Source organism: Myxocyprinus asiaticus, chromosome 21 (assembly GCF_019703515.2).
Source record: "Myxocyprinus asiaticus isolate MX2 ecotype Aquarium Trade chromosome 21, UBuf_Myxa_2, whole genome shotgun sequence".
Taxonomy (NCBI): Eukaryota; Metazoa; Chordata; class Actinopteri; order Cypriniformes; family Catostomidae; genus Myxocyprinus; species Myxocyprinus asiaticus.
This window is the reverse complement of record NC_059364.1, coordinates 26,351,306-26,374,816: the sequence shown is the minus strand read 5'-3', so window position 1 is coordinate 26,374,816 and position 23,511 is coordinate 26,351,306. Positions and strand designations below refer to the sequence as shown.

The following is a 23,511-nucleotide window of genomic DNA, read 5'->3' as shown; positions in this document are numbered from 1 at the left end:
AATATTAGCCAAAATCAACCTTTGCCCTTGAATTTCAACTAAAACAATAATGACTGTTCCTAATTTATCTTTAATCTGTTTGAGAAATTTGAATTGTAGATGTTTATTTACCAATATAATGACTCCCTTGCTCTTAATTGAGCCAGCACTAAAAAAAACATGTCCACCCCATATCTTCCCAATTTTTTCAGCTTCCTGCGGGGAGAGATGTGTTTCTTGAAGAAACACTATATCATATTTCTTACGTTTAAGAAAAGTAATAAACTTCCTTCTTTTTATGGGGTGCCCCAACCCATTCACATTCCATCTGGAGAGAGACAATCCACCCATATTAACATTTGACATTTTGATATAGTAGAAAAAATAAATTGTGTGTCAAAAACAAAATTATACAGACCACATTACCCATTTGTGAAACAATCAAACCCTGAACTTCCCCCCGAACAAAACAAACAGAAAAAAGAAAAACGTGCGCATTAACCCCACGCACGAAAACGCCAACCGGCGACAATCCCTCTAAACTCAAAAGGTCCATGAACGCCCACGAGCCCCCACGACAACTTTGCCATTGAATTGCTCAATTTTGCCTCACAAATTTGTGAGGCTAAATTACATAACAGAAAATACTTTGTAAAATAAGGCTAGTCAATAGGAAGAATGAACACAAAGGACATGTAGATTAATTCATAGGACTGTCTCAAAGGTGTGATCTTCCACAAAACAAATTCCAGCTGATATAAACCGTTCAGATTCCTCAGACAGACAGACGAATGTTCAGTGAGCCAGCTGTTATGAGTTCAGCGGATGACGTAATCATTCCAATGTCCCCTAAAAATACTCAACAAAACAAACTACAGCCAGCAGGAGGAGTAAGCACGAAGAACGAACAGATTAATCCACAGCTGTTCCAAAGGAGTGTTATTCAACAGAACAAGCTCCAGCCACTAGGCGGAGCCAACACAAAAAGAAACAAAACCGGCATCCCAGTTCCCCGGGTGGTCGAGTCAATTCACTTGGAGGCTGCATAAACGTATATACCATGACTTACACAATCCGTAAACTTTATAAAAGACATCCTTTGTGTGAGCATGTAGATATTTTGCGGTCATCCGTAGTGTCCACTCTCAAACTGGCTGGGAACTTCAATGCAAAAGTAATCTTTCATCAGTGCAAAAGTTGGAGATGTGTAAAGGTTAATGGAATCCACCCTTTAAGTAATTTATTGCTCTCATTTGAAAGAAGTGATTTCATGCTATATGGCAGCAAATCTTTTTTTTTTTAATCCCCTTTTTGCCCAATTTGGAATGCCCAATTCCCACTACTTAGTAGGTCCTCGTGGTGGCGCGGTTACTCACCTCAATCCGGGTGGCGGAGTTGCCTCCGCTTCTGAGATGTCAATCCGCGCATCTTATCACGTGGCTTGCTGTGCTTGTTAGGCTCCGCATGTGGAGGCTCACGCTATTCTCTGTGATCCACACACAACTTACCACATGCCCCACTGAGAGCGAGAACCACTAATCGCTACCACGAGGAGGTTACCCCATGTGACTCTACCCTCCCTAGCAACCGGGTCAATTTGGTTACTTAGGAGACCTGGCTGGAGTCACTCAGCACACCCTGGATTTGAACTCGCGACTCCAGGGGTGGTAGTCAGCGTCAATACTCGCTGAGCTACCCAGGTCCCCCCTTATGGCAGCAGATCTTAATGGCATGTGCATTTCTTATTTTCTCTATTCTGAAGGATCAGTTTAGCTGAATAAATTTGATACATTTAAACAAAAAAATCTGCTAATTTCATTCTCATTCATATATTCACTACTTGTTCAAGTCTTTACTGTACTGTTTCTAGCTATGCTGTGTTTCCAGGTCCCCTTGTAAGGCTGGTTAATGGTGAAAGCCGCAAGGAGGGCCGTGTGGAGGTGTTTATTAATGGCGAGTGGGGAAGTGTGTGTGACGATGGTTGGGATGACATCAATGCAGGCATAGTCTGCAGACAACTAGGATTCATGTAAGCATGTTTCATGTGATCATACAAGATGAAGAAGACATTTATGAAAAAAAAAAACTTCATACACAACTAATTTGTTCCTATCTCTCATAATTTTCAATACCAGTGGGGCCTCCAAGGCCCGTTCCATGGCTTATTTCGGCGAGGGTCAGGGGCCCATCCATCTGGATAATGTGAAGTGTGTTGGGACAGAGGCTTCATTGGGGGAGTGTTCAGCTCTAGACTTAGGCGCCCATGATTGCAGACACAGTGAAGATGCAGGGGTCATTTGTGACTACATTACTGAGCCCATAAAAGACAAGCAGGAATGTGGTCTGAGACCCAACACGCAAAGGCGGCAGAGAAGGATAATTGGAGGAGACAAGTCTCTACGGTAATGAACATCAAATACACTGCAAACAACAATTTTCTTATTCTGCATTTTTGTCTTGTGCAGTAAGACATTCGTAAAATAAGAAAAATTTTACTTGAGAACTCGTGCGACACCATGTACACATGCGTGGATGTTGTATTTTGGATTCGCTATATGCAACACATAATTTAATTTCATTTAAAATGACTGATCTCAGTTCAGAAGATGCTGTGATGTCAGTAAATTGAGTCATGTGACAAAACAACATGGCGCTAATCACAGCTGAGTTTGTCTTTGGGAAAAACACCAACAAAACTAAATCTGGTAAGAAACCTAATTATGTTTTTACACTGAAACCTGTTTGAGTCAAAAGATTAGAGTCTCTAGTTTCTTCTGATATGCCATTTTTGACATTTGAGTGATTTATCGTGAAACGCCATGCTGCTAAACACAGTGCAATCCAATGTGTACATTTGCATATTCCTTAGAAATCCTATATTTACTGTGCATTATCACATCTAATGGGTTCATCCAAAGCTGAAAAATGTTGCTTTCAGAGGTTTTATATGGAGTTAGGATGAAAATAAGGTGCATTTTGACCAGTGCAGACAGCCAGCACACTTATTGGGGGGGGGGGTTGCTGTCCTTTTCTGCATATCGCTGCCCCCTTCAGCATATTGCAGCACTGTTTTGTGGCCCATTCTGCATAACGTAGTGGCACATTTCAGCTTATTCCTGGTTCTCCTGATGGCCAATCCACCCCTGATCAGCCCCAAAGTGCGTTGGCCCACCAGGAAAATGCCCGGTATGCCAAATTACCAATCCAGCCCTGCTTGGCAGACATGGGACAATTGTAATGAGTACACAGATTCAGAATTTATAATGTATAATTATATTTTAACATGGTTGGCAGTGATTGGATGATGCAGTCCATTGCTTTGAATCAGAATTAATTATGATAATTTCTGATGTAATCAAAAACCTGAATAACCAACACTCCTGGAAACATGATAAACATGTCATAAAAAATTACCTTCTATAGCTTGGTATAATTTAACATTTCACAACTTAGTCCTGCTGTCCACATACGTATGTTGACATCAATTTTTAGGAAAACTATTTGGTCTAGAATTGTTTTTTTGCATGTTAGGTACGTACATAACCAAGACGTTCCCTTACGACTCAGTACACTTGACATTCCGTTTGCTAACACATATGGGGAACAGAATCCCATCACGCCACACTACATGACATAAACTTCCAGAGAGGAAACATGACGCCACTGTCCCGCAGGATGGCGACCGACATGAGTATGCCGTAAGTGAGTGACCCTCATGTTGGGCCAGGAGGGGAGCACTCAGAATTAATATATGAACTATAGTCATATAGTATGAATTAACACCTTCACGAACCCAGTCGGGAAGGGAGTTTATTTATAATGAAAGTGCTTATGACTTTGTGGTAAATTACAACAGCCTGAATGCAGGCAGTTGTGTAAAATGATGGGGAGCCTGTACTTAAAGGGAGGGGCATAAGTATATGTTTGGCAAACGAAATAGCAAGCCCTCTAAACAGAGAGGACTTGTGAAGAGAGAGAGACGTTATGTCTAGGTTGTAAAACCTTGTGAATGTGTTTGAGAAGACCATCCTGCTGCAAAACATATGTCTTGAAAAGACACACCGTTCGTCCATGCCCATGAGGAGGCCATGCCTCTAGTTGAGTGTGCTTTAAAACCAGTTGGGCAAATCTTACCCTGCGACTTGTAGGCCAGGGCAGTCGCATCAACGATTCAGTGAGAAAGTCTTTGCTTGGAGATGGACATTCGCATGACGTCCTCCATAGCACACAAAGAGCTGATCAGACAGTCTGAACTGGCTCAGTGTATGCTTGTAGTGCCCGCACAGGGCATTACAAAGGCAAGGATTGTTCCTCATCTGAATTAAATGGAGGAGGGAAGAAGGCTTGAAGGTGAACCACCTGTGCTCTGCAGGGCGTGGTTAGAATCTTAGGCACATAGCCTTTTCTGGGTTTGACAGTGGATTTTGAAAGTCCGGGACCAAACTCCAGACATGAATTGTCAATTGATATTGCATGTAAGTCATCGACCCGTTTTACTGAGGCCAGAGCCAGCAGTAGTGCAGTCTTAATGGAGAGCATGCACAAATCAACAGAGTCCAAAGGCTCGAAGACCAAAGTTAGGTCCCAAGTCGGGACTGTAGCTGGCCGAAGTGGATTTAATCGTCTTGCTCCTCTAAGGAAATTTATGATTAAATCATGTTTGCCTATAGTGGCACCGGCTTCAGGTGCATGATACGTAGATAAAGTCGGCACATAAACTTTGCCGTTGACGGTGTGAGTCCTGCGTCTAATCGCTCTTGAAGAAATATGAGAATTTCATGTGTGGAATTCCATGTGAAAGACACCAATCAGTGAACACATTCCATTTTAGCATGTAGAGGCGTCTCGTGGATGGCGCTCTGGCCTGTAAAATGGTGTTCGTGATTGAATGCGTCAGTTCTGGTGCATTAAGCACACTCCGTTCAAAGGCCACACGTGAAGGCTTCACAGCTCTTGCTGGGGATGCCAAACCGTGCATTGTGTTTGAGAGAGAAAATCTTTCTTCAGCGGTATTTCCCATGGAGGCCCGTCCAGTATTTCTACCATCTCCAGAATCCAGGATTGATTGGGCCATTTCGGCGCAATTAACTGAACAGTCATCCACTCTGACTTTGCTGATGATAGAATGAAGGAGGCGAACCTAGGGAAGAGCATACTTGGGTTTCACCGGCCATACGTGGGCCAGCGCGACATATATGCCACTACTGTTGTGTTGTCCGAACGAATCAGAATGTGGTGATTCACAATATCGGAATGAAAAGCTCTCAAAGCTAGAAAGACAGCCAGTAGCTCTAGGCAGTTGACATGTCACTGTTTCCAGGTGTCGAAAGTCGGGCGTCCATTACACACCGCGTCCCAACCTGTGTTGGATGCATCTGTGGTCAGCACATTCTTTCTGATACTTGACCCAGCATAACACCCTGTTGATTAAAGGCTGGCGCTGTCCATGGTGCTAGAGCAGCCAGACAGTGGCGAGTTACCACGATGCACATGAAAATGAAATGACTTCAGTGGAAATGTTTTTTTCAGTTTGAACTGAAACAGACACCGAAGAATGGTCTGTACGTGCTCATTCATGAGGTGCGCACACATGAACTCCTAAAAAGGAGATTTACTGGCTGGGGAAAAGTGTGCTTTTCGCCCAGTTGACATTAGACCAGATTTTCCATATGGCAAAGCAGCAAGTCTCTGATTTCGCTCAGTAGTGCCTCTGATTGGCTAGTAATAACCAATTGCTGAGGTAGTTCAAAACACACACACACCAGGGGGCCTGGGTAGCTCAGCAAGTAAAGACGCTGACTACCACACCTGGAGTCGCAAGTTCGAATCCAGGGCGTGCTGAGTGACAACACGTCAGGCTTCCTAAGCAACCAATTTGCCCGGTTGCTAGGGTGGGTAGAGTCACGTTGGGTTAACCTCCTCATGGTTGCTGTAATGTGGTTCTCGCTCTTGGTGGGGTGCGTGGTGAGTTGTGCGTGGATGCCGTGGAGAATAGCGTGAGCCTCCACACGCGCTAGGTCTCCGTGGTAACGTGCTCAACAAGCCATGTGATAAGATGCACGGATTTACTGTCTCAGACACGGAGATTCATCCTCCACCACCCGGATTAAGGTCACTACGCCACCACGAGGACTTAGAGCGCATTGGGAATTGGGCATGCCAAATTGGGGAGAAAAGGGGAGAAAATCCCCCCCCCCTCCCCAAAAAAAAACCCAAACACACACACCATTCATTTTCAATGGGGCGAGCGCCGCATCGATACATTTTGTGAACGTGCAGGGAGCCAGAGACAGACTGAAATAAAAGACTTTAAATTGATACACGGGGCCTGGGTAGCTCAGCAAGTAAAGATGCTGACTACCAACCCTGGAGTCCTGAGTTCAAATCCAGGGTGTGCTGAGTGACTCCAGCTAGGTCTCCTAAGCAACCAAATTGGCCCAGTTGCTAGGGAGGGTAGAGTCACATGGGGTAACCTCCTCATGGTCGCTACAATGTAGTTCTCGCTCTCGGTGGGGTGCGTGATGAGATGTGCGTGGATGCCACAGAGAATAGCGTGAGGACTCCACATCCACTATGTCTCCGCGGTAACGCGCTCAACAAGCCACATGATAAGATGCACAGATTGATGGTCTCAGACGCGGAGGCAACTGAGATTCATCCTCCGCCACCCGGATTGAGGCGAGTCACTATGCCACCATGAGGACTTAGAGCATTTGGAATTGGGCATTCCAAATTGGGGAGAAAAAAAATAAAAATAAATTGATATGCAGTTCCCTCGAACGCGAATCTAAAATGCCGCCTGTAATGCAGTGCAATTGATACATGAAGTATGTGTCCTTCAGATCTATTGAGGCAAATCAGTCCTGAGGACAGATGTGCGATAAGATCTGCTTCTGAGTTAACATCTCAGAACTAGAATGGGCCGAAGCCCGCTGTCCTTCTCCAGAACGAGGAAATAGTGGCTGTAAATCCTGCTGTGTGTGTCGCAGTCTGTGCACGCAACACCGGCATATCATGTGGTCGGACCACAGATGGTGCTCAATTGTTGTAAACACCAGCTCTGACATGCCCGTGAAGACTTGCCATGCATAATGTGAGGCTTTGAAGAGAAAAAGGTCTTTATTGAAAAAGTGTGAGCATCTCGTGCATGTGCAACGAGCGCTGTAATATTTTTATAATCTTTGTAATTCATTACAAGATATAATGTGCCGCTCACCATTGGGAAGCAGTTGTGCAAAATTTGTGGGCTTTGAAGTGGGAAAGCCCTTACTGAAAAAGTGTGAGCGTCTTGTGTGAGCGCTGTACTCTTTTTGCAACCTTTGTATGTTCATACATGATATAATGCTCACCATTGGGAAGAGGTTGTGCATAATGTGCAATCTTTATTGCATGTGATTAATGTGAGACACAGAAAACAACATATTGAACAACATTTTGAACAACAATATTCCTTTCCTTTGGGGAAGAGGGGAATATTATTGTGTGTCAGGAGCGCTTTGCTGTGTGTGTGTGTGGGGGGGGGTGTTCCTGTCAGCGCAGGGCTTGCATTGAGGTGACTGCCTTCGTTTGGGCCACAGCTTGTGTGGCTTTACCAGCGGCGGCGACATTTGGCGGCACTGAAGCAGCTGGTGTGGGGTTTTTAGCCCGCTGAGGCAGCTGGTGTGTGGTTTTTAGCCCATTTGTATGTTTATACATGATATAATGCTCACCATTGGGAAGAGGTTGTGCATAATGTGCAAACTTTATTGCATGTGATTAATGTGAGACACAGAAAACAACATATTGAACAACATTTTGAACAACAATATTCCTTTCCTTTGGGGAAGAGGGGAACAGTATTGTGTGTCAGGAGCGCTTTGCTGTGTGTGTGTGTGGGATTGGGGGGTTCCTGTCAACGCAGGGCTTGCATTGAGGTGACTGCCTTCGTTTGGGTCACGGCTTGTGTGGCTTTACCAGCGGCGGCGAAATTTGGCGGCGCTGAGGCAGCTGGTGTGGGGTTTTTAGCCAGGTGCTGGACCGAGACAGAGCAGGAGCGAGCCGGTTGTGATGAAGTTCTGCTCCGTTTTGGCATAAAATGTCTCATAGCCCATGAGTGTTGCTGAGTCGTGACGTTGCACTCAGCTATTCTATTCACAGAGCCTCTGAAAAGGCCAGCTGGAGACACCAGAGCATCAAATAGAGCAGCTTTTCCCACGTCATGCATTTCCGTGAGGGTCAGCCAGATGTGACATTCCAAAAACACCAGGTTGCTCTTTGACTTGCCAATGGCCTGTGCAGTGACTTTCATGGCTCACAGCGCTAAGTCTGTAGCAGTGTGGAGCTCTTTAAACGTCTCTGGATCGTAGCCTTACTCATCCATTTGTTTGAGGAGGCTAGCTTTTAAAACTTGGAGCACAGTCACCGCGTGGAGTGCTGAACCAGTTTGGCCTGCTGCTGAGTATGCTCTTCCAGCCAGTGCAGATGTTAGTCGACACAAACTGACAGTTATGAACTTCAGGGAAGAACGGGGCAGATCTACATGATGCGGTCGCTTGAGTGCGTCCGGACTGCAGGAACCATTCATCAAGGAGAGATTGTGTAGGTTCCTCTGAAGGAGACCACTCGATACCGAGCTCTTCGACCACCCTTGAAAGGACCCAAAGCATCTCCTTTTCAGTGGCGCATACACGCTCCTTGCCCTCGCTGGGGGAAGGGGCAGTAGCGTCATCCACTGACCACTCGCCTGATTCAGCGAGTGACATGACATGACATTGTTATCATACCCAGCGCCAGAACTGCCGAATGAGATGAGGCCGTGTATTACATGGAGATTGAGGGGCTCGTAGGGCGTGTGCCGACAGGAGGACCACCTCAAATTCATCCTGCTCCACCTCGCGGCCCCACCGTGCCACCTTGTATGATCCCTCGGGTGTCACAGAAGAGGTGGTTTGGAGGGCGCGGGAGGCTGAATCGTCCCTCAGAACGACTGCGATTCAGGAGCGAAGTGTCTTGAGACTCATGCCCTCACAGTGAGGGCAGTCTGTCTCCACGAGAGCTGACTCTGCATGGGCGCGGCCGAGACAGTGGATGCAGCTCTCATGCTGATCTTTCGGCGGGATGTGCCATCTTTAAAAAGACGCATACTCTTTTATATATATATTAAACCGAGTTGTTTCATCGATGTCTGTTCTAATGAATTTGACACAATTTAAGAGTGATTTTAACGGCTTCATAGGATAACATCTGGTTTTCCATGTTAAAGTGGGACATTGATTTGAATGGGAACTGGTGATTACACTTGTCAAGAGCAGTAAATCGCAAGTGGAACTCTTTAATTTGAAACACTAAAGCATCATAGGCTGAAATGTGTCAATATTAGACATATACTCTTAAATTACTTCCATTTATTTAAAAAAAAAAAAAAAATAGTTTTATAAGTTGAAGAAAATGATTGATAGCAAATGTCCAAGGCAGGTTGGTCTAGCAGTAGCATGTTCATAACCATACGTGTAGTCCTGGGTTCAATTGCTCAGTAAACATTTGTCATTTTAATTAAATTGATATAATAATATACTTTTCAAAGGTTCTGTGCATGACAGTGTCTTATATTTATGATTAACCATGACACTGCCAAAAGATGATCTTTCAGAAGTGCAATTTTGTTTTGACTGGAGGGCATGTACAAAGGCCAAACTGACCAGTGATAAATGATACTCTGAGAAAGCATGAGAAAGTTCTTCAGAATCAGTTATTTCATTTGTTTGACAAAATCATAAAATCTTAAGATTTTATCTCAAATCTTAAAAAAAAAAAAAAAGAAGCCTGTAAACTATAGACAGTGTAGCTCATAATTTTCTTCTCAGTAGGCTAATTCTCAGTAATTCAACCACTCTCAGAAAATTCAGTAGATTATACTGTGATTACTGGCTGTCAGATTCGGTTGCAATTTTGATAGATTTGTTTGAAACAATTTAATAAATTGTGTCTGTGTTTTCAATAGATCTATTAAAAGTATATCATAACCTGCCGCAAAGATACAGTTGCACTCGATAAATCAGAATTCAAACCCGAGTCGCTGAGCAATGTAGCAATGTAACTTACCACTGAACCAATGTCCCATCTCTATTTAGAGGGTCACTTTGTTCATTTTTAATGTTAGGAGAAAGTTACTCAAACTATCATGGTTAATTAAGCCATTATTCATTATAAAGAAAAAAAAAAACAATTGAAGTATATTATTGACACATTTCAGCCTATGATGCTTTAATGTTGCAAATAAAATAATTCCACTTGCGATTTACTGCTCTGACAAGTGTAATTGCCAGTTCCTATTCAAACTAATCTCCTATGTCAACATGGGAAACCAGATGTTATACTTTGAAACCGTTAAAATCGCTCTTAAAATTGTGACATATTTATTGGAACAGACATCGATGAAACAATGCGGGTTAATAATGATACCGGAAAAATTGTATAATGTGCAAAACATCTCCTCTCTATTAATTGACAATTCACATTGAATGAATCTGCTGAAAAGGCACGGAAAATTATTCACATGCATGCGCACATCCCCAGTTAACATGATCCCCAGTTGATCCATAACACCTGTGTTGTATCAAATTGTGTTCCCCGTCGGAATCTGTTTCCCCCTAGCCCCGATAGGGTATGGGGTTATGGTTAGGGTAGGTAGGGTAGTGTAGGTTAGGGTTAGGGTTAGGGTAGGTAGGGTAGTGTATGTTAGGGTTAGGCAGGACATTTTCTAGGCAAAAGCATACTAGGTGGTCGCCTAGGGCACCACCTGCTGAGAGGGCGCCAAAGAGGAGGCCTCAGCTATAACCCCCCCCACCCCCACCCCTCCCGATGGGGGCACCGATAGGGATCTCGCCTAGGGCGCTAAAATGGTCTGAAATGGCCCTGGGGTTAGGGTTAGTGTAGGAAGGGTAGTGAAGGTAAGGGTAGGTAGGGTGTGGTAGGGTAGTGTAGGGAAGGCTTAAGGTTAGGTTTGTGCATTGGGTAGCGCATTCTGACAGTGGACAATGTTACCGTCAGATACTGTTCTCCCCCATACAGATCTGCTGCATGGAAACAGATCAGTGGACGTGCAGCTGATACACACCCTAAAATTATATACTTAAAAATAAATATTTGCAGTTCATGAACCCTTGGTACTGCAAACATAAACCCGTTCTGTTTTTAAAAGTCTGTATGTGGTGTTTTGTCTGAATATGCATTATTTAATATGAATATCAATGTGCCTGTTATATTCTCATGGCTTTAAAAATTGCAGCGAGGTTCAGCAAATCGTTTGCTCTAAGCTTGTAGTAAAATCCCATTAAAACATTTATTACATGCAGTGTTTTAGACAAACTAATTACAGAAACACACTGCTGTTTTTATCGCAAGGATAATATAACAAAGTATTGCAATCATTTAAATAAAGAAAGGGCAGTGAGCAGTGTTTTCTTTTATATACATTTTTAATATGTGCATCATATTTTATACTAAACTGTTATTCTTAATGTACATTATTCCACATTAATTGATATCACAGTATATTGTGTTATATTATCTAGGCATTAATCCAGACATTATAAAAAGACAAGTTGGGTTCTGGAGTCCATTTGAAAGATACTCGTAGATAAATAGTCCTTCATGTGCAAATATAAATAGGATGTATTTTTATGCAACAGTGCTCTTTACTCATCTCACTCGTATAAAAACACAGATTATATACTCCTTGAAATGCATCGACACCATAGAAAGAACATAATGAAACAGTTATGCCGAATTTGGTAAATAAATGCTTTAACAGTATTCAATATATTAATCTCTAACAGCTGTAGGGTTCGGACAAATGACTGGTATGACAACAGCACCGCTTACGGTACAGGGTGAAATAGTTATAGTTTTATGGATTCGGTATGAACAGACCTTCCGTCGGAGGTTCGTCTCCCAAAATAATCACGGATTTGGTGTGAACAGGCCTTTATGCAATTTGTCTTTCTCAAGTAGCTTAAATAGATCTTGTTTAAGGTTTTTTTTAAATATATTTCCTGGAAAAAAGTCTAATTGAGAAAACAATTAACTTTTTTAACATTGTATTTTTTTTTACTCAACAATGTATTTATTATTCTCCATATTTTTGGTTTATTACTTCCTGTGATGTTTAGGGCCAGCTGTCATTGTTATTGTCTTATATTGCACCGTGATACCAGGGGAACTATATATACTGTTCTTACTTTTACAGCTGCAATAGGAAGAATGACAATAAAGTTTATTTAGTGTATTATTTAAATTGCTGCATTAAAAATGTTATTCTTCACAGCAAAGCTATTTTCTCTTTTACATGCTTGTGTATTTGATAATGCAAATAGGAAATTCGGTTTTGATTTAAGAGTACATTGTGGCAATAATATCATTTTATGCATATGCATAATCTGAACTGTCATGTAGGGGGGATTGGCCGTGGCAAGTATCTCTGTGGCTAAGGTCTCAATCAAAAGGCACCCATCCGCTTTGTGGGGCAACTCTCATCAATTCCTGTTGGGTTATAACTGCTGCTCATTGCTTTAAGAGGTGAGAGAGAGACTCTTCTGCCATCTAGTGGCTCTTTAGAGAATGACAAACAAATTACAATTCATGTCAGATTTGCAGTGAAGGTGTTGTAGTTTCCATTTAGTTTTAGTTTTCTTTTATTTTTTTTAATTTTATTTCTTATAAATTTGGACATTTCTGTTTTCTTGTTCCCTGTTTATTTTTCCCCCCTTTTCTTTCTCTCAGGTTTGGCACAGACCCCTCCCGTTATGTGGTACGGCTTGGTGACTACCACACAGAGGAGAGGGACGACTTTGAGCGCACTCTCTCTCCCGAACGTATCATAATCCACAAGAGGTACCACAGCCAGGGCTGGGAGTATGATATTGCCTTAATGAAGTTGAAGGGCACAGATGGGAACTGTGTGGCCTTTAACCCGCACACTAATGCAGTTTGCCTTCCAGCTCAGAGCAACAAGAGGGGCAAGAGGCCCATTGCATGCGTTATCACCGGCTGGGGAATTACAGGTACTTCACAAGTGTCTCTGACTACCTCTAACCAAGTGTTTTGGACCCCTTTTACACCCGTATTTAGCACTACCAACTAGTGATGGGATCATCTGAGATGGATGTTAATAACAGATGCAAATGGGTATATAGTGTAGTAGCAGTGGTGTAGAAGTGTCTGAAGGTAGGCATACTGTGAATTTATGAAAGAGCTTTTATGAATGACTGTTGTAATTATAGTCCCACATAAACTTACAAAATGTTTATCAGGGTAAGTTTCATGCTGGAATGGTGTACAGTACACTACTAAGAACCTTGGTATGGTAACTTGATGTTAAATATGTATTTAAATTAATAGTTGTCATTAATGTTCCTTTGATTAGGATACTATGAAAATTGTTAATACTTTATTAGTACTCTAACTAATAAACAAATTCATAATACGCAATAAACTGTTGAGCATTGTAGCTAATATGAGTGCAGTAATATTCACGTTAACAAGTTATCTTGTATTACCATATATAGCCTATATAAGAATTAATGGTTATTTGTTTTATTTGTGTACTATAATGTGCTTTTCTGTGTGTAGGGAAATTGTTTTCCTATTTAGAAATATAAATTGAAATGATTTGATATCACGAGAAAAAGGCACCACCAACAGCAGTAAAAAAAAAAAAAAAAAAAGAGCATCAGAAACTAGCAGGGGTGCAATAACATGCAGTATTTTCACAAAGTTTAATTGCATAAATAAAATGTAAATGTATATACATATATTTACGTTTAGCAGGGAAATAAATTTACAGTGCAAATTATGGTTACTCCAGAGATGCTTGTGCATCAGACGCTGGAAATGTCCCGCCCCTTACTGAAACAGAAAATATGATTGGTTAGCAAATATTCAGTCATATCTGAAGTGAAAGTTCTGATTGGTGGATCAGCTTAGTCGGACTGTTTGTCTTGCCAGTGCCAACAGTTATGCTCCCGCAGCTCCGTGCGCATTTAGAGAGAATCTCTGTACACTTAATAATAATAATAATAATATATATATATATATATATATATATATATATATATATATATATATATATATATATATATATATATATACTGTATATACACTGGCTGCCAAAAGTTTGGAATAATATACAGATTTTGCTGTTTCGGAAGGAAATTGGTACTTTAATTCACCAAAGTTGTATTCAACTGATCACAAAGTATAGTCAGGACATTACTGATGTAAAAAACAGCACCAACACTATCTGAAAAAAGTAATATTTGATCAAATGTAAACCTAGCCCCATTTCCAGCATCCATCAGTCCAACACCTTATCCTTGAGTAATCATGCTAAATTGCTAATTTGGTACTAGAAAATCACTTGCCGTTATATCAAACACAGTTGAAAGCTATTTGGTTCGTTAAATGAAGCTTAACATTGTCTTTGTGTTTGTTTTTGAGTTGCCACAGGTCAATATTAGGTCAAAAATGGCAAAAAAGAAACAGCTTTCTTTAGAAACTCGTCAGTCAATCATTGTTTTGAGGAATGAAGGCTATACAATGCTTGAAATTGCCAAAAAACTGAAGATTTCATACAAAGGTGTACACTACAGTCTTCAAAGACAAAGGACAACTGGCTCTAACAAGGACAGAAAGAGATGTGGGAAGCCAGATGTACAACTAAACAAGAGGATAAGTACATCAGAGTCACTAGTTTGAGAAATAGACGCCTCACATGTCCTCAGCTGACAGCTTCATTGAATTCTACCCACTCAACACCAGTTTCATGTACAACAGTAAAGAGAAGACTCAGGGATGCAGGCCTTATAGGGAGCATTGCAAAGAAAAAGCCACTTTTGAAACAGAAAAACAAAAAGAAAAGGTTAGAGTGGACAAAGAAACACAGACATTGGACAACAGATAATTGGAAAAGAGTGTTATGGATCTTAACCCCACTGAGCTTTTGTGGGATCAGCTAGACTGTAAGGTGCGTGAGAAGTGCCCGACAAGACAGTCATATCTATGGCAAGTGCTACAGGAAGTGTGGGGTGAAATGTCACCAGCTAGAATGCCAAGGATCTGCAAAGCTGTCAGTGCTGCACGTGGAGGATTTTTTGATGAGAACTCTTTGAGTAGTTTAAGAAGTTCTGAACATTTTTTTCAAATTGTAATAGTAACTTTTCACATTATTAATGTCCTGACTACACATTGTGATCAGTTGAATGCCACTTTGGTCCATAAAAGTACCAATTTCTTTCCATAAGAGCAAAATCTGTAGATTATTCCAAACTTTTGGCCCCAGTGTATACAGTTCACTCAACGATGCTGCGGCATTGCGTTATTAGATTGAAAAAGTTCCGGGTCAAAAGCCTACTCGTTGTTCTGGCGGCCATACGTATCATCACTTATTTTAGGCGGGCATATGCAAAATCCTAAGAAAGATAGGTGGGCATACGGCATATGCCTGCGTATGCCCTAGACTACACTTCTGTGTAGTAGTACATTAGATAATTAATTATACAGTATATCATGGAATATCAAAGACTTTTAAGAGATTGTGTTAAAAGAAAAATAAATATTCTAATGTAATTATTACACCTCTTGTTGTGTCCATTAGACTCAGAGTATTCCCGAACACTGCTGCAAGCCTGGGTTCCCATACTGCCCTCCTGGAAGTGTAAAAAATGCTATGGCAGTCGCTTCACCAGCCGCATGTTGTGTGCTGGAAGCTTATCAAACCATCGCCGTGTGGACAGTTGTCAGGGTGACAGTGGGGGGCCACTGGTGTGCCAGGGTGAGGGTGGGCACTGGATGCTCACAGGAATCATCTCTTGGGGTCATGGTTGTGGTAACCCCACCTATCCTGGTGTATATACACGTGTCAGCAGGTTCCTGAAGTGGATTGAGAAAGTCACAGACAGCTCTGCCAAAGTGTGATGTTACAGTGTTGACATTAGAGCCACTTAATGCATTGTACTGTACAGTATATACATAATGTAATGCCTCTGAGGGTTTGCCAGCTGGCCAATAGCTAAAAAGCTGGTTTGATCTTGTTTTATGTGTTGCACATTTTACTACTTGCACAATGTCATTTCAATTATTTTTTCTACATTTGAAAAAACATTCATAAAAATGCACAGGAATGTGATGCCACAGATCTCAGAAGTGGGTGAGATGTTTTTTGAGGGACAACAGCTTTAAAGGGATAGTTCACCCAAAAATGAAAATTCTCTCATCATTTACTCTCCCTCATGCTGTCCCAGATGTGTATGACTTTATTTTTTCTGCTGAACACAAACAAAGTTTTTAGAAGAATATTTCAGCTCTGTAGGTCCATAAAGTGCAAGTGAATGGTGGCCAGAAATTTGAAGGTCCAAAAAGCAGATAATGGCAGCATAAAGGTAATCCATAGACTCCAGTGGTTAAATTAATATCTTCAGAAGCGATATAATAGGTGTGGGCGAGAAACAGATCAATATGTAAGTCCTTTTTTACTATAAATTCTCCTCCCTGCACAGTAGGTGGCAATATGCACGAAGAATGCAAATCACCAAAAACAAAAGAAGAAGAAAGTGAAAGTGGCAATTTATATTAAAAATGGACTTAAATATTGATCCGTTTCTCACCCACACCCATGGCAGAATTAACGCATGGGCTTACATGGGCTTCGTGGCTGCAGGGCATCTGTCACCCTATTCACACCCGTCGAAGTTCGCGGGAGGATGCACATGTAAACGCGTTCAGGGGGAGACGGTGATATAAATACGGAGATGATGTGCAACAGTGAAAGCCGATCGTGTAGCACACGGTCGTAGAGTAAAAACGTTCTGCCATCTGAAGAGACAGTGGAGCGGTAAACCGCAGGGCCCCGCAGTACCTTCATGTGGCCCTGCCCACACCTATCATATCGCTTTTGAAGATATGGATTTAACCACTGGAGTCTTATGGATTACTTTTATGCTACCTTTATGTGCTTTTTGTACCTTCATAGTTCTAGCCACCATTCACTTGCATTGTATAGACCTACAGAGCTGAGATAATGTTTTCCGTTTGTGTTCAGCAGAAGAAAGAAGGTCTTACATATCTGGGATGACATGAAGGTGAGTAAATGATGAGATAATTTTCATTTTTTGGGTGAACTATCCCTTTAAGTGAGCAGAGTTCTCATGGATTGTAAGGTATTTGATGGATATGCTTTTGTAAATAAGTCCGTTTGCACTAATCTACATGCATCTGTGTGAGATTTGTGACTTGGGTGTTTCGGATCAGGTTCTGAATTAGTTTTCATAATGTACTTGCACATGTTACTTATTGGACTTAATTATTTGCTGTGCTGGAACTACGTATGTTCATTAAGGTTAGGAACATGCATATAAGATATAAGGATTCATGAACATTCCACTTGTGTCACACTGTAAATGTATGTTGGTAATTTGTACTCTTGTTGAAGGTACTGTATGTCATAGAGGGTACGACATCAACAAAATATTCTAGGTGTATATTTTAGGAGGGAATGCAGTTTTGAAAAAAATCGGTGTCAGAAAAAAATATTTTCTGTTAATTTAAACATGACAGTGCAAAGATTTTTTTTTCTCAAGTATTCTTTGCCCCTACACAAGACACGGTGTGATGATATTGACATTGGATTAGTATGAAGTACTGGACTGTTAACCAGCTTTGGATGTGGTGAATGCATAATACAGTGAAAACTGCAATCCCAACAGACTAACATCCAGGGGAAAAGACTTGCACAACCATGGTCTGAACTTAAAACTACAACCAAATAGTTAAAAAAATAAATAAATAAATCTGGGAAAATGGGCAAAAACCTGACATAGAAGAATGTTCCAGGTCCAATACAAGTTTAACTCAATCGGCAGCATTTGTAGCATAATATTGATTACCACAAAAATTAATTTTGACTCGTCCCTCCTTTTCTTTAAAAAAAAAAAAAAAAAGCTAGGCATTTACAATGGAAGTGAATGTGGCCAAAGGCAGAAATGTGAAGTTTATAATTTTATAAAAGCACTTGAAATAATTATTCTGTTAAAACTTGTGTTTTATTTGAGCTATAAAGTTGTTTAAATCATCATTTTTCCAGTCACTTTAGTGTTTGTTAAAATCACATTGTCATGGCAACGATGTTGTAAAATTTCCTACAACTTTACACATAAAAGGTTAGTAAGTGATTTGATCACACTAAAATCATGTTAACACACATATTGTTTGCATTTTGTGACTTTACTTTTTAAATAGTATTTGAATGTTTACGGATTGGCCCCATCCACTTCATTGTAAGTGCCTCAATGTAACCCAGATTTTTTTTTTTTTTTTTTTTTTTTATAAAGCAAAGATAAAATAATAAAAAAAAAAAAAAAAGAAAGAAAAATATTTGTGGTAATCAATATTATGCCACCAATGCTGTTGGTGTATTGAACCCGGAATACTCCTTTAAGATATTTTCAAAACATGCTGCCTAAAAGATGGTGACCTGTGTAGTCTGATAAGACATTTCTGTCAGTCATTGTATTACATGTCAATTGTGCTAAAAGTGGCTTGAATTATATTGTTACATTTACATGGTTATTTGCTTCCTGCAAAGTACAACAGTGTTGCTGTTTTAGCCTACTGTTTTGTTCCAATCTGAAATAGCTGAAATTAGACAAAAAGTCAAGACCACCTTAGTGATTATTAAAGTTTTATGGAAAAATGGCATGTAAAAACATGTTGCTATACACATGTTGGAGTGGTTCCTTGCAATCCATGCTGTAAAAATGATTGTTTAGCAGTAAGTCAAATTTAGTCTTACACTCAAAACAATTATTCCTGGCAAAATTCAAATGGATTAAATTAGATTTATTTAAATACACTTAAAGGGATATTTCACAAAAAAAGAAAATTCTCTCATAATTTACACACCCTCATGCCATCCCAGATGTGTATGACATTCTATCTTCTGCAGAACACAAATATTTCAGCTCTGTAGGTCCATTCAATGCAAGTGAATGTTGGCCAGACCTTTCAAGCTCCAAAAAGCACATAAGGTCAGCATAAAAGTAATTCATATGACTCCAGTGGTAATCCATGTCTTCAGAAGTCATATGATAGGTGTGGGTGAGAAACAGATCAATATTTAAGTAATTTTTCTCCCCTTTCACATTCTTCTTTTGTTTTTGGCGATTCACATTTTTCATGCATATCGTCACCTACTGGGCAGGGAGGAGAATTTATAGTAAAAAAAGTCTTAAATGTTGATTTGTTTCTCACCCACACATACTGTATCATATAGCTTCTGAAGACATGGATTAAACCACTGGAGTCTTATGGATTATTTTTATGCTTCCTTTATGTGATTTTTGGAGCCACAATTAACTTGCATTGAAAGGACCTATAGAGGTGAAATATTCTTCTAAAAATCTTTGAATCTGCAGAAGAAAGAATGTCATACACATCTGGGATGGCATGAGGGTGAGTAAATGATGAGAGCATTTTCATTTTTGGGTGAACTATCCCTTTAACTCTGCTAAGTATAAAATGAGTTCATTTTACGCCAAAGCAAATGTTCTTGCTTTGCCATTTACCAAACTATTGTTTAAAACGTATCCATTTTGCTTAATACGTCTTAAAAGTTCATACTCCTCATTAATTTTAATTAAATATTTCCCATTTATTTTTAATTCATAATAGGTACACTATTTAAAAAAAAAAAATTATTGAATTTGATGGAAATTTGTCACAATTGAAATGTGTAAATCTTTATATATATATATATATATATATATATATATATATATATTTATTTTGCATAGTTAAAAAATGTAATCAGAACTGCATACTCAGGAATGTTTAGACATCAAATTGGCTCCAACATAAAATGGAAACAGTAAGATAAACTGATTTTTTCATCTAACAGGAATGATGATGAGAATGCACAAGCAAACTAGCAAAGCATAGTGTGATGTTAACATTTACATTTTATCCAAAGCAACTTACAGTGTACTTATTACAGGGACAATACCCCTGGAGCAACCTGGAGTTAAGTGCCTTGCTCATGGACACGGTGATGGCTGTGGGGATTGAACCAGCAACCTTCTGATTACTAATTATGTGCTTTAGCCCACTACGCCACCACCACATTAAATAAATAAATAAATAAAAATATAAAAATATGCTGTTATAGCATCATGATTTTAATAATTTCCAACATTGTGCTTGTATGTTCAAAATCCTTGTCTGCATTGGTGAAATTAGCTACATTGGAACATATTAAATAAAAACATGGATAAAAAAAATTATTAAAAAAAAGTGTTAATGGGGAAATTAAGGGGGGAAATTTGATTACAGAAACTCTGGTTTGCATTGCTCAAAGCTCTACCCAGGCTACCCACGGCAATCTGTTGCACAACAAATCATGCATTCATTTGTTGATGTTTTGAAATATATGCAAGGTCCAAAAGCCCATATTTGGAATGTATTACAAATGTATGATTTAATACATTACAGAACTACTTAAATATGAACAAATTAATACATGATTTATTGTGCAATAATAAGAAGTCCTTTGAAAAAACTGGTGTTTGTCTGGCTTTAATGTCGAGCGGAAGTGCGGATCAGCTGATGCTGGAGAGCCATCTTCATTTTCCCGAACAGAGAACAGGAGGGGGCACAGGACAGAGAGAACAGGGGGCTCTCGATTCCAAATTGTCGGCTTTAGGAAGACGTTTGATCCAGAGAGCGGTGACTGCCAGGAGTTCGTCGTGGGGATAGAGAGAGAGGAACTTATAAACGGAGAACTAGACAAGAACCGGCCGGTGACACGACACGACAAGACGAGCGGATGACAAGCTTTTACATACAAAGGACAAGAAATATATACAAGAGGATGTGGCATAAAGAACATTAAATATGTTTCCCGTGGATGGACGTCTGGCCTGGTCGAGCGGTCAGATCTGCATTTTGCTCGTCTGACTTTTCTATGAAGAGACATTGAGACACAATGCTGCGATAAAAGCACTGGTCACTTGTTTGTTTTGGGTAACCAGTGGCTCGAAAACATTCGGAGTAGGGACCACGGCTTTCGTGCCAAAACATCGAAACGGCGTTATTCCCTCAGGTTGTATGTAAGGATACAGCACAGGTCGTGTCTGCGGGTGATGTCAGCTTATTTGGTCGTGTTTGGGATTTCGAGCTAGCCGGAAAGCTAGCACGTTAACTGACTAGCTTCTCGGAGTTAGCAGAGCTACCTCGAACAGTGGGGGTCGAAATAAAATAACTGCAACTGGGTTGTTTTGGGTTAAAATGTGTTAACTACTGTGATCCGGTCTCATTTAAAAGAAATAAACCCACTGAGTTTCACCAGGTTTATTTAGGGACCCGTTATCCTTCTCTTGTTTTGTTAGCCGTGGAGCTGCTGTGGGACTCGATGCCCAGCTGATAGGACAAACAGAGGAGAGGGGTTAAATTTGAGTTAGAGTAAAAATGAAGAACTTATTCCTCACAAAACCCCCGAAACTTCACTAACATATGTTTACATGCAAGTGAGTAACTACAGCTCGTGCTGTCAGATAACACAGCTTGCTATGTAGTTTTTGAACTTAAGAAAAGCAAGACCACTGGAGAGTTGGTTTGTTTTGAGGGGGCTTATTTATTTGATTATTTCATACCTCATCCAAAAGTCCAACCAGTACATCTTTGGAGTGTTTTTGTCCCTTGAGTCAGCATTGGGAATGAACTCGTAGTCACATTTAACTATGTAAGATACCACTTATTTGACACTAGATATATATTTGATAACACTTTGTGTTTATTGAATATTTAAATATGGGTTGTGTCACTTTTGTCACAAACTAGACCTCTTAACATCTCCAACAAATGAAGAAGAGCACATTCTCACTCGAACCATGGATGAACTACACGTAACTGCACGTCTGAAGCTTTAATATGAACGCAGCGATGTGCAAGTGCTCCATTCTGACATATTTTTGAAAGAAAGAGTCAAAAAAAGCTCCGTGATTTTCTTGTGGGACTTCTTTGCACACTTTGGTTGATTTTGCTTGAGCTTCCCCTACCCCTGCTGTAACTCGCCCGAGTGCGAGTGTCACTCTCTCAAAACAACAAAAGCAAATAGGAACATTTAGCTTAAAGGCTTGAGGTCTCCGTGATAACCGCACGCAGCGAATGTAATGGAACTGATGTTCGCTGAGTGGGAAGACGGAGAGAGGTTCTCCTTCGAAGACTCGGACCGTTTTGAGGAAGACTCTCTTTGCTCATTCATATCAGAGGCAGAAAGTCTGTGTCAGAACTGGAGAGGATGGAGGAAACAGTCTGCCGGTCCAAATTCACCCACTGTGAAGATTAAAGGTAATACAAAGACCTCTCTTGTGAGTTGTGAAGTGGTTTGTGTGCTGTCATTTAATGCTATCACACCGCGCCTTGGCTTGACTGCACCTTTGACTTTAGAATATATTCTTAACTATGGACGACACTGTCACGTGACTTTTCCTGTTCTGAGCTTCCAAGTCAAAACATCCCCCCATGCATAACCCTATTGTGATCATTGGTTAAAACTTGGACTAAAACGCTTCCCAACCGAAAGTCTGTAAACTAGAAAGACATTTAAAAATATAATTTTAAATTCTAGTTTCACTTCTGTTGATCTCTTTGTTACTTCAATTGAACATTGTTACATTAAATCAATATTCTGGGTTCAATACAAGTTAAGCTCAATGGACAGCATTTGTGGCATAATGTTGATTTACCACAAAAATTCATTTCGACTTGTGCCTTTCTTTTCTTTAAAAACAGCAGAAATCTTTGTTAGAATGAGGCACTTACAATGGAAGTTAATGGGGCCGATCCATAAACGTTTCAAAAGTAAAGCCACAATATGTGTGTTAATGGTTTTAGTGTAATAAAATGCTTACTAACCTTTGCTGTGTAAAGTTATATCCAATTTTACAACTTAATTGCCATGACAACGTAACGCTGTAAACCCTGTAATCCCACAAAAACTATGATTTAAACCAGGGGTTATCAACATTTTTCATACCAAAGACACCCAAATTTGATGATCCCTATGCGAGGGACCCCCTGTGTAAGAAAAGTAGTAAACATGATGTTATAAAAACTTTTTGTTTGCTAAATTAAATAATTGCCTTTTATATTGTCATTGTACTAAAGCCAAAATCAATTGTTTAAATATTATCTGGAAAATATTTACTTATTAAGTTGAGAGTGTATCTTATGTTGGAGTGATACTACTATGTTTATTATGTTAGACATTTATACCCAAAGAGAAACTTTTTCAGTTCAATTTAATGTACAAAATAATATGATAAAAAAAATAGTGCTGTCAGTCGATAAATGTTTTTGATCGCAGTTAATTGCATAATTTTTTTGTAGTTAGTCTCGATTAATCGCAGATTTTAAAAGTGCTGAAATTTGACACTATATATTCTTTTCTTGTCAAAATTATTTTTTATCATCTTAGGAAAGAAAAGAAAAGAATATGTAGCAATA

The 23,511-nt window shown here is 40.0% G+C and overlaps 2 protein-coding genes across 7 annotated transcripts in view; both read left to right on the top strand.

The window, feature by feature from the left end:
* Positions 1-20,311, top strand: part of LOC127412493 (neurotrypsin-like) — a 43,332-nt gene extending 23,021 nt beyond the window's left edge. For 2 of the 5 annotated variants that reach the window (XM_051648902.1, XM_051648905.1), the window contains 5 exons: positions 1,867-2,008; positions 2,115-2,381; positions 12,412-12,534; positions 12,739-13,019; positions 15,611-16,231. In XM_051648902.1, coding sequence (XP_051504862.1) covers positions 1,867-2,008; positions 2,115-2,381; positions 12,412-12,534; positions 12,739-13,019; positions 15,611-15,930 — 1,133 coding nt within the window. In that variant the 3' untranslated portion in view covers positions 15,931-16,231. Of the gene's footprint in view, positions 1-1,866; positions 2,009-2,114; positions 2,382-12,411; positions 12,535-12,738; positions 13,020-15,610; positions 16,232-20,002 lie in introns of those variants that run through there. The other 3 variants (XM_051648906.1, XM_051648907.1, XM_051648904.1) reach the window with 3 other exon arrangements.
* A 307-nt stretch (positions 20,312-20,618) lies between these two features.
* Positions 20,619-23,511, top strand: part of zswim8 (zinc finger, SWIM-type containing 8) — a 62,956-nt gene continuing 60,063 nt past the window's right edge. For both annotated transcript variants that reach the window (XM_051648890.1, XM_051648888.1), the window contains exon 1: positions 20,619-22,353. In XM_051648890.1, the coding sequence (XP_051504850.1) occupies positions 22,176-22,353 (178 nt within the window). In that variant the 5' untranslated portion in view covers positions 20,619-22,175. The remainder of the gene's footprint in view (positions 22,354-23,511) is intronic.